Raw genomic sequence first — 11232 nt, forward strand, 5'->3', positions numbered from 1 at the left:
TTCGTCAGGTTTAATAGTTAACCCATCTAGTACTGGTCACAGGTGATCCACATGCTCCTCCCAAGAGTTAGTAAAGATGGTGATATTATATCCAGAGATGCCACGGCAAAGCCTTCCAGTCCACTCAGTAGTTAATTTACTAATATTTAAAACGTGGCAGGGTTGTTTTTCATGCTAAAGGACATGACCTGGAACTAATACAGCCCAAAAGGTGTTCTAAATGCGGACGTTCCTGTGCCTCATTGGGATTTGCCAGTAGCCCCTGCTGAAGAAGCCCAATTCTAATAAGGTACTGGGCACCAGCCAGCTGATCCAATAGTTCATCTATTTTGGGGCATAGGATAAATGTTAAAGGCGGTGACTAAATGCCTGTAGTCCACACAAACTCTAGTAGTACCAACCTTGTTTGGAATTAAAGCCCATGGGCTGTGGGAGGGCACAATAACATGACCGGCCCCATCATCTCCTCTATTTCCCTTTACTTCCAGGGATTCCCGGTAGAACCATCTGAGAGGGGGGAGATCCCCGGTGTGTACATGGTGTGTGGCTAGTGAGGTTCTGTCAGGCTTAGCAGAGAAAGTAGTGAGAGAAGAGTTAATTAACCTCATCCCCTGAGTTGTTTGTTCCATAGAGAGCCTGTAGCTGACCTGTGACCCTCCATTCCCTGGGCCATTGCAACTCAATCTAGTGAAGGATCAGAAGCGGACTCTTGTGCCAGACCACAAACAGGCATAACAGAGACCTCCCGCTCATAATGGGTCACGTTTACATGATAGACCTTTTCCCATTATCATCAAAGGCAATTACACAATTAACATCATTCGCCTGATCTACAATAGTGTATGGAGCGTCCCAGGCGCCTGTAGGACCCCACACCTTCTGCCCCTTTTCATACACTTTCCCAGGCATGGAGATTATACCATGGATTGTGCCCGGGCGACATTATGTGCCAGTCCTGTCAGTGCCTCCATCTTTTCCCCAAACTGAATGACATATTCAAGTACTGACACTTCAGGGGGTGACTCGCTTGCCTCCCCACATCTCCCTAACCTGATCCAAGGGGCCACGTACCCTCCGCCCATATAACAGTTGAAATGGGGATAAGCCAGTGGTACCTCTCTGTATGCAGAGATAACGCTCCCAGTCCTTCCCTTGGGATTCCACAAAGGTCTTTAGCCTCTGCTTTAGGGTGCCATTAAACATTCCCACAGGCGCTGCCAATCAGCTGCTTCACTTGTATTTACTTACACAGACACCACATCAGGTTGGACATGAATGGAGTCCTGTGATCAGTGGAAACCCAACCCTTGAAAATATACTGGAGGCATCAGCAACTTTGTCTGCCCACATTGAGGATACGGCTAGTGCTTCTGGGTATCTGGCAACACAGTCTATCACTATTAGAGGGGGTCCATAGCTGCCCATGAAAGGTTCATCAATAACTGGTAAAGGTACTAATGGTACTAAATGGGGCTCTCCCTAGATCATACAAGGGAAAGTTGTACTCACTACTCATTATTAAACCATTAGGTGGGGGTGCAATGAGGGTGTGACCACAAAATACATATAGACACATACAAGAGTCCTCTGCACTCAACCCATTATCAATATATTTAAGACAGAGACATTTTGTGCTACTGCTACTGAATATGACTTACCCTTTAAACAACACAGGGATTGTTTGTCCATATATTGCAATATATTTAATAATAAACTCATCCCATATCTGGCCAGTCCTATGCTCAATTTTATCTGATTCATTAAGAATTCTATTGCTTCATTATACATTTTACACAGGGACTAAGTTTTACCTGCAACTTACTTGCTGCTTTCAAAGTAAAACTCCCAAACTTGGCTGCCCTTTTATTAGACACCAGTGGGATCACCTGACTATAGCTGGGAAGGGTGGGAGGAGCCTGGCGGTCTGCCTGGGCCCCCCTTACTACAGAACAACTACTAACACTACTACGTTTAACCCGGGGAGGTTACTAGTGAGCAGTTCCTGCCCCCCTATACCAGCCCATTGCACAACAGACAGAACTAGTGAAGGAGTGGAATCTTGGGAAGGGTTTCTCTTTATTGTCTCAGGGTGAGTTACAGATAAATAATTGGCTTACAAAAGAAAAGGAGTGAGTGTGAGTGACCGTGTGAGTGAGCATGAGTCTCAAAGTGAATGGCAGCAGGAGAGTCCCCCCCAATTCCTACCGACAGCCCATTCCTTTCATTGCGTTACAGTCCTGAGCTGCAGTTTCTTCTCAGAATCACCAGGGGTAAAAGGGAGGCCCATAACTTGTGGGCACTGAGCTTGGGGCCCAACAAGGGGTCAGAGAATGAACCTGGACTGCACTTGGGTCTGTTACAAAGTGGAATTAACCCCAAACTGGTTGCGTCTTAGTCACCCCGGCACTGGGAGATCTTTGCTTTCAGTTGCCCCTGCATTGCAAGATCCTGGTCTCTCAGTTGCCCCTGCTCTTGGGTTCATCATCTCCAAGCCGGGATTTGAGGTGGTGCTTGTAGGACAGGATACCCCCGGACCACTTAGTCACTGCCTGTTTCTCACAGACCCAAATCTCCTGGGCAACCTGAGGAACAAAGGGACGTTAGACTGAAGCTGCTCTTCCCCTGTCCCAACACCCAAGGAATCCCTGCTGCCTGGCCTCTTCCCCTGCCCCACACCCAGCAACAATCCCTGCCCCCACACCCAGCAACAATCCCTGCCCCCACACCCAGCAACAATCCCTGCCCCCACAACCAGCAATAATCCCTGCCCCCAAACCCAGCAATAATCCCTGCATACCTGCTGGATGAGCCGGAAGTCGTGGCTGACGAGCATCATCCCCCCCTCAAATTCATTGATGGCGTCTGCCAGGGCATCTATGGTCTCAATGTCCAAGTGATTTGTGGGTTCATCCAAGAAGAGCATGTGGGGGTTCTGCCAGGCAAGCCATGCAAAGCACACACGGCACTTCTGCCCATCAGACAGGTTACGGATTGGACTGACCTGTAGGAAAGAAGATCCTGTGAGAAAGTGTGTGGGGCCCGGGGCCCGTGGGAGGAACATTAGCCAGTGCCACTTACCTGTTGTTTCCCAGTCAGCCCGTATCTTCCAATGATCTTCCTCATCTCCTCCTTCTCCTTGATATCGGGGTAACACTTCATCATGTATTCCAGGGGCGACAGTTCCAGCTCCAGCTGCTCCGTCAGGTGCTGATGATAGCGACCAATCTTTACATGAGAATTCTTCCGGATCATTCCGTCTGATGGCAGTAGCTGTGGGCAAGAAGTTACAGCTCTTTACAAGCCCCATGGCTAGTGCTCAATGGGAGGCAAGTTACAGCTCTTTAAAAGCCCTGTGGCTAATGCTGAATGGGAGGCAAGTTACAGCTCTTTACAAGCACCGTGGCTAGTGCTCAATGGGAGGCAAGTTACAGCTCTTTACAAGCCCTGTGGCTAATGCTGAATGGGAGGCAAGTTACAGCTCTTTACAAGCACCGTGGCTAGTGCTCAATGGGAGGCAAGTTACAGCTCTTTACAAGCCCTGTGGCTAATGCTGAATGGGAGGCAAGTTACAGCTCTTTACAAGCACCGTGGCTAGTGCTCAATGGGAGGCAAGTTACAGCTCTTTACAAGCCCTGTGGCTAATGCTGAATGGGAGGCAAGTTACAGCTTTTTACAAGCCCCGTGGCTAGTGCTCAATGGGAGGCAAGTTACAGCTCTTTACTAGCCCCATGGCTAGTGCTGAAGACACCCCTTACCTCCCCAGCCAGAAGCTTGAGCAGAGTAGATTTCCCAGCTCCATTGGGGCCCACGAGGGCCACTCGCGTGTCAAGGTCAATCCCAAACTCCAGGTTCTTGTAGATCAGAGGCTAAAGAGAGAACAGAAGACGTGACACCCAACTTCCCACTATTTAATTACCCCCAGCCCCCCCCCTTTGCCCCATTCTTACCCCCTCGGGGGAGTAGCGGAAGCTGACGTGCTGCACCATAATGACCGGAGGCGGAATCTTCCCACAGGACGGGAAACAGAAGGACAAAGTCTGGAACACACAGAGAAGCGTCATTAGTGCTCCCCATATTCCTGGTTAACCTAATATGGGGCTCCAGCCTTGCGTAGACAAGATTTGGGGCTATGGAGGAGGAGTTTTCATTGGGGGTGGGGCAGGTTATTCCCATTATTACTGGCACCCCCAGATAAACGGAATATTTCACCGTGACTTTCTAACCAGGTCTCTAGCGCAGTCAGTGGGTACAAACAAGGCTCCGACACCAGCCCCAAACAATGGGAGGGACACCCCCAATCCCCCATGGCACTACAGAGGGCAATTCAGTCCTTATGCCCCATGAAACCACAGGAGGAGCAATTTACTAGCCCACTTTACTAGCCCTCACACAGGCGGCACAGCAATAGGGGCATGAGACTCACCTTGTCAGAGACCACTCGCTCGGTTAGGCCGGACGACATCATTTTCTGCAACGTTTTCTCTTTACTTTGCGCCTGACGGGCCAACTTGGCGCTGCCGTGCCCAAACCGAGCAATGTAATTCTGTGAATAACAACGACCAATCAGTAACGGAGGACACAGCTCCCAGAATGCCGTGCGTGTGGCCCCTCCACTCACCTTCATGTGCGCAATCTGGTCCTGCTCCCAATTGAACCTCTTCATCTGATTCTCCTCCAGCTCCAGGCGAGTCTTCACATACTGATCATAATTACCCTGAGGGGGCAGATAATACACATAAAACACCATGTATAGGAGGAAGGTATAATAGAGGGGAGTGTTGGGGTTAAGTCTTGTGCAGTATATATAGGGCTGGGGCAATAAAACAGATAATTAACCCTGTGGGGAGGGACTGACCGTGTAGTACTTGAGCTTGCGGTTGTGCAGGTGAATGATGTTGGTGCAGACGCCATTGAGGAAATCCTGCGAGTGAGAGATCAGCACCAGGATCCGCCGGAAGCTTTAGGGGAGAAGGGACGGAGAGTGAGGGGGGCAACTGAAATGCAATGTCAGGCTTGTGGGGGGCTGCCTAAAGGAAGGGAGATGATTAAGAGGGAGATGTGCCAGTAAAGCTGTAAAGGCACACAGCCAATTGGAAGAGAAACTACGTGGCACAATGTATCCGACCAATAGTATTCCCACATACAATGCCCACACCCCCGTACCAACCATCCCTGATACACTGCCCCCCCATACTTTGCAGAAAGCTCCCCTATTTACAGCAGTGGGAGGGGCTTAACTCCATCATTTCTGGCGCAGGCAGAGAATAGGGCCCAACAAGAAACCACTGATACTCACGATTTTAGCTCCTCCTCCAGCCACACACAGGCCTCCAGATCAAGGTGATTGGTCGGCTCATCCAGGAGCAGCATGAATGGGCGAATGAAGAGGGCTCTGTAGGTCACAAGAGTTGGTTAATGCAGAATTCAACCCCCACAATGCAATATATGTGCCCCCCAGGAGCAGTCTGGGACATACAGGAGGCTCCACCCAATCACTGACCTGGCAAGGGCCACACGCATCCTCCAGCCCCCACTGAAATCCTTCAGCTTTTTGCGCTGCATGGCGGGAGTGAACCCCAGTCCGTGTAGGATCCGGGATGCCCGAACCTCGGCCTTTGCTGCGTCCAACTCCTCCAGACGCTCATACAACTCCATCAGCTTCTCACATTCCGCTGGGGAGGGAAGGGTTAAACAGTGATCAGGAAACACTGACCAGTCCCACTAACTGGGGGTGCAATTAAAGGGACAGGGACTGCACCCCACTATCTGCAGTGTCCCCTCACACTTGGACTATAAGGGGTCAGCGGAAAGAAGCCGTGCCGAGGCTAATGACACTGTCACCCATGAGAGCCACCACTGGGGGAACAGTTGGTGTTTGGGGGTTTAGCCTTGCGCTCTGTTTAGAGGGGTCCCACCCAGAATGAACTCTCACCATCCTCATGCGCCAGTCTCTCGGCCTCCTTCTCCAGCATGTTCCTCTCCGTATCCACCTCCATGACGCACTGCAGGGCGCTCTTATCACTGGGGGGCATCTCCCGCGTCAGGTGATAAATATCGATGTGATCCGGGATTGGCACCTCCCGCCCCCCCACTGCCGACAGCAGCATGGATTTCCCTGAGGAAAGAGGATTAATGGCTGAGCATTTCCCCACCAAATAAGCCCCTCCCCTGTGTGTGTGTCACACTAACCCCACCCCCGAGGGGCTCACCGGTGCCATTGAGACCAATCAGACCGTATCTCCTGCCAGAGTTCAGCTCGATGGTGGTGTCGCTCAGCAGCTCCTGCCCATGGAAGGTCAGCGACATGTTAATGATATGAACGTCCGTACTGTTTGGGTGAGACGCCAGGACTCCAGTAACAGCACGGGCTTCAGCCTTCCTCAGCTCAAACTCCTCCATCTGCCTCGTCACTTCATCCACCTCTGCACCAAGTAACAACAGTATCAAGTACCACCCTATAACCACAATTATACGGCTCCTCCTCCCTGCTGTTATTGGCTAGCACTCACATACATCTCTCTCCTTCCTCTGTGCTGGGATGTTATTGGTTAGTACTGAAACCCCTAATGCTCCGCCTCCTCTGTGCAGCCCTAATAACATGGTGACCAATCCTCCTCCGTTCCCTGTAAAAGCCACTGGCTATTGGCCAAACACACTGTATAGTGTTGAGGCTCCTCCTTGTTTGTATTAGGGATGCACTGAATCCACTTTTTTGGATTTGGCTGAACCCACGAGTCCTTCGTGAAAGATTCTGGTGAGTACTGAACCTGAACCCTAATTTGCATATGGAAATGAGTGAGGGGGAGGGAAAATAAAGCTGTGCAGGAAGTGCGCGTCTAAAACATTTTTTACTTCCTTGTTTTGTGACAAAAAGTGATGTGATTTTAAGAATTCGGTTCGGCCAGGCACAAGGATTCGGATGAATTTGAATTCTGCTGGAAACGGCCGAATACTAAACTGTATCCTGGATTTGGTGCATCCTTAATTTCTATGGAAGCCCCAAGGCTCCTCCCACTCAGACTGGAGCCCTGAAGCTCCTCCTCCCTGCAGCCCCAATAAATCCCAGTGGCACAGCTCACACTTACTTCCCCTTGAACCCCAAGATAAAGTGCAAGCCCCTCCCTCGTGTCACGTACCAGCGAGTGAGGAGCCATTGGTCGACTGCTGCTCAAGTTCCTCGGGGGCGGCGTCCTCATTGTCTTTCTTGGGTCTCTGACGAGCTTTAGCCGCCTCCTTCTTCTTCGCCGCTTTCTTCTTGGCCAGATCAGAGGGCATTTTGTTCTGTCAGCTGCCCCCCCCAGGGACACACAGAAAACCCATTAGATTTGTCTCATTACCCCCCCCCCCCCACTGACTGACAATTAGTAATGGGGCCAATGTGTCCCTAGTATCCTCCCCCCACTGACTGACAATTAGTAATGGGGCCAATGTGTCCCTAGTATCCCCCCCCACTGACTGACAATTAGTAATGGGGCCAATGTGTCCCTAGTATCCCCCCCCCACTGACTGACAATTAGTAATGGGGCCAATGTGTCCCTAGTATCCCCCACTTCCCTGACTGACAATTAGTAATGGGGCCAATGGTGTCCCTAATATCCCCCCCCCACTGACTGACAATTAGTAATGGGGCCAATGTGTCCCTAGTATCCCCCCCACTGACTGACAATTAGTAATGGGGCCAATGTGTCCCTAGTATCCTCCCCCCACTGACTGACAATTAGTAATGGGGCCAATGTGTCCCTAGTATCCCCCCACTGACTGACAATTAGTAATGGGGCCAATGTGTCCCTAATATCCCCCCCCCCACTGACTGACAATTAGTAATGGGGCCAATGTGTCCCTAGTATCCCCCCCCACTGACTGACAGTTAGTAATGGGGCCAATGTGTCCCTAGTATCCCCCCCCCACTGACTGACAATTAGTATGGGGCCAATGTGTCCCTAATATCCCCCCCACTGACTGACAATTAGTAATGGGGCCAATGTGTCCTAGTATCCCCCCCCCACTGACTGACAATTAGTAATGGGGCCAATGTGTCCCTAGTATCCCCCGCCCCCCACTGACTGATAATTAGTAATGGGCCAATGTGTCCCTAATATCCCCCCCCCACTGACTGAACAATTAGTAATGGGGCCAATGTGTCCCTAGTATCCCCCCCACTGACTGACAATTCGTAATGGGGCCAATGTGTCCCTAGTATCCCCCCCCCACTGACTGACAATTAGTAATGGGGCCAATGTGTCCCTAATATCCCCCCCCCACTGACTGACAATTAGTAATGGGGCCAATGTGTCCCTAATATCCCCCCCCACTGACTGACAATTAGTAATGGGGCCAATGTGTCCCTAGTATCCCCCCCACTGACTGACAATTAGTAATGGGGCCAATGTGTCCCTAATATCCCCCCCCACTGAACTGACAATTAGGTAATGGGGCCAATGTGTCCTAGTATCCCCCCCCACTGACTGACAATTAGTAATGGGGCCAATGTGTCCCTAGTATCCCCCCCCCCACTGGACTGACAATTAGTAATGGGGCCAATGTGTCCCTAGTTATCCCCCCCCACTGACTGACAATTAGTAATGGGGCCAATGTGTCCCTAGTATCCCCCCCCCACTGACTGACAATTAGTAATGGGGCCAATGTGTCCCTAAGTATCCCCCCCCACTGACTGACAATTAGTAATGGGGCCAATGTGTCCCTAGTATCCCCCCCCCCACTGACTGACAATTAGTAATGGGGCCAATGTGTCCCTAGTATCCCCCCCCACTGACTGACAATTAGTAATTGGGGCCAATGTGTCCCTAGTATCCCCCCCACTGACTGACAATTAGTAATGGGGCCAATGTGCCCCTAGTATTCCCCCCCACTGACTGACAATTAGTAATGGGGCCAATGTGTCCCTAGTATCCCCCCCCCACTGGACTGACAATTAGTAATGGGGCCAATGTGTCCCTAGTATCCCCCCCCACTGACTGACAATTAGTAATGGGGGCCAATGTGTCCCTAGTATCCCCCCCCACTGACTGACAATTAGTAATGGGGCCAATGTGTCCCTAGTATCCCCCCCCCCACTGACTGACAATTAGTAATGGGGCCAAATGTGTCCCTAGTAAACCCCCCCCACTGACTGACAATTTTGAAAAGGGGGCCCAAAGTGTCCCTAGTATCCCCCCCCCCCTGACTGACAATTAGTAATGGGGCCAAGTGTCCCTAGTATCCCCCCCCCACTGACTGACATTAGTAAGGGGCCAATGTGTCCCAATATCCCCCCCCCCCCTGACGACAATTAGTAATGGGGCCCAAAGTGTCCCCGATCCCCCCCCCCTGACTGACAATTAGTAATGGGGGGCCCAAAGTGTCCCTAATATCCCCCCCCCCCTGCTGACAAAATTTGTAATGGGGGCCCAAGTGTCCCTAATATCCCCCCCCCCTGGGCGACAATTAGTATGGGGGCCAATGTGTCCTGTATCCCCCCCCCGACTGAAATTAGTAATGGGGCCAATGTGTCCCTAGTATCCCCCCCCCATGACTGACAAATTGTAATGGGGCCAATGTGTCCCCAGTTCCCCCCCCCCCCTGACTGCAATTAGTAATGGGGCCCAAAGTGTCCCTAGTATCCCCCCCCACTGACTGATAAATTTGTAAAGGGGCCAAAAGTGGGGCCCTAGTAATCCCCCCCACACACTAAATTAGTAATGGGGCCAAAGTTCCCTAGTATCCCCCCCATGACTGACAATTAGTAATGGGCCAATGTGTCCCCAGTATCCCCCCCCCATGACTGACAATTAGTAAGGGGCCAATGTGTCCCTAAAATCCCCCCCCCACTGACTGACAATTTGTAATGGGCCAATGTGTCCCAGTATCCCCCCCCCACTGACTGACAATTAGTAATGGGGGCCCAATGTGTCCCCCAATATCCCCCCCCCCCTGATGACAATTGTAATGGGGCCAATGGTCCTAATAAACCCCCCCCCCCTGACTGACAATTAGTAAAGGGGGCCCAAAGTGTCCCTAGTATCCCCCCCCCGACGACAATTGTAATGGGGCCAATGTTTTTCCCTAGTATCCCCCCCCCCTACTGACAATTAGTAATGGGGCCCAAAGTGTCCCTAAAATCCCCCCCCCCTACTGAAAATTAGTAATGGGGCCCAAGTGTCCCTAGTACCCCCCCCCACTGACTGACAAATTAGTAATGGGGGCCCAAAGTGTCCCCATATCCCCCCCCCCTGACTGACAATTAGTAAAGGGGCCAATGTGTCCCCAGTATCCCCCCCCCCCCTGACTGACAATTAGTAATGGGGCCCAATGTGTCCCTAGTAATCCCCCCCACTGACTGACAATTAGTAAGGGGGGCCAATGTTGTCCCTAGTATCCCCCCCCCACTGACTGAACAATTAGTAATGGGGCCAATGTGTCCCTAGTATCCCCCCCCCACTGACTGACAATTAGTAATGGGGCCAATGTGTCCCTAATATCCCCCCCCACTGACTGACAATTAGTAATGGGGCCAATGTGTCCCTAGTATCCCCCCCCCACTGACTGACAATTAGTAATGGGGGCCAATGTGTTCCCTAGTATCCCCCCCCCCACTGACTGATAATTAGTAATGGGGCCAATGTGTCCCTAGTATCCCCCCCACACACTGACAATTAGTAATGGGGCCCCCAGACTACACGACCCCCTGTCTCATTTCCAATGTCCCACAAACCGACCAGGTCTGGACTGAGAATGAATAGAGGCCCCGACATTTCACCTCACAGGCCCAACAGCCCCCCAATTAGTCACTCGCTGTGGGACCTTATAGTCCCCCCCCCATGTACTCACTGTCTCTACTCTGCACCCCCTCAACTCTCCCTCCGACCCCTCAACTCACTCCCGACCCCTCAACGCCCCCTCCGACCCCTGACATCAGAGAGTGAATAAGCAGTGCCACTCGCTCTCCCCCAGACTCACTGACTCCTCATCCCCCGCGGCCCCGTCACTTACACACAGACTGTCCCACAAGACTGCGCACACGGAGCCCTCACCTCAGCCTTTTACTGTCCCTGCCGGTCTCTCTGTCTCACACTCGGATCCACGTGCCGCCGGCTCGGGATCCAATCACATTCCTTTTTACTAGGGAGCCAGGCGATTTAGACGCACTGCCTTATGGGACTTGTAGTTCCCAACGCCTTCCCACATTAGCACAAGAAGACAGCTTAGACTCAGTATTCCAGGATGCACCGCGTA

General features: G+C 51.6%; 1 protein-coding gene across 2 annotated transcripts; it reads right to left on the reverse strand.

The window, feature by feature from the left end:
* Nucleotides 1-2057: 2057 nt before the first annotated feature.
* On the reverse strand, nucleotides 2058-11166 carry abcf2.S (ATP binding cassette subfamily F member 2 S homeolog). 2 transcript variants are annotated; one of them, XM_018224093.2, is made up of 14 exons: nucleotides 11031-11166; nucleotides 7137-7288; nucleotides 6210-6422; nucleotides 5933-6115; nucleotides 5501-5672; nucleotides 5297-5392; nucleotides 4856-4958; nucleotides 4619-4714; nucleotides 4424-4543; nucleotides 3948-4037; nucleotides 3756-3866; nucleotides 3079-3270; nucleotides 2798-3001; nucleotides 2058-2582 (listed from the first exon to the last, which is right to left on the reverse strand). In XM_018224093.2, the coding sequence occupies exons 2-14, from the start codon at nucleotides 7273-7275 to the stop codon at nucleotides 2457-2459; spliced, it is 1845 nt and encodes a 614-aa protein (XP_018079582.2). In that variant the 5' UTR covers nucleotides 7276-7288; nucleotides 11031-11166; the 3' UTR covers nucleotides 2058-2456. The 2 variants fall into 2 exon arrangements, with proteins under 2 accessions (XP_018079582.2, XP_041424085.1); XM_041568151.1 differs by having other exon boundaries at nucleotides 10990-11107.
* Between the last annotated feature and the right edge of the window lie 66 nt (nucleotides 11167-11232).

This window comes from Xenopus laevis, chromosome 6S, assembly GCF_017654675.1.
Source record: "Xenopus laevis strain J_2021 chromosome 6S, Xenopus_laevis_v10.1, whole genome shotgun sequence".
In the NCBI taxonomy this organism is placed as follows: domain Eukaryota; kingdom Metazoa; phylum Chordata; class Amphibia; order Anura; family Pipidae; genus Xenopus; species Xenopus laevis.

Excerpts from the sequence above, each read along its gene's own strand:
- abcf2.S (XM_018224093.2), bottom strand. The coding sequence starts at position 7,275 with ATGCCCTCTGATCTGGCCAAGAAGAAAGCGGCGAAGAAGAAGGAGGCG. Across the intron at positions 4,544-4,618 it reads ACCAGATTGCGCACATGAAG|AATTACATTGCTCGGTTTGG; the intron begins GTGAGTGGAGGG and ends TGTTATTCACAG. Across the intron at positions 2,583-2,797 it reads ACTTCCGGCTCATCCAGCAG|GTTGCCCAGGAGATTTGGGT; the intron begins GTATGCAGGGAT and ends TTTGTTCCTCAG.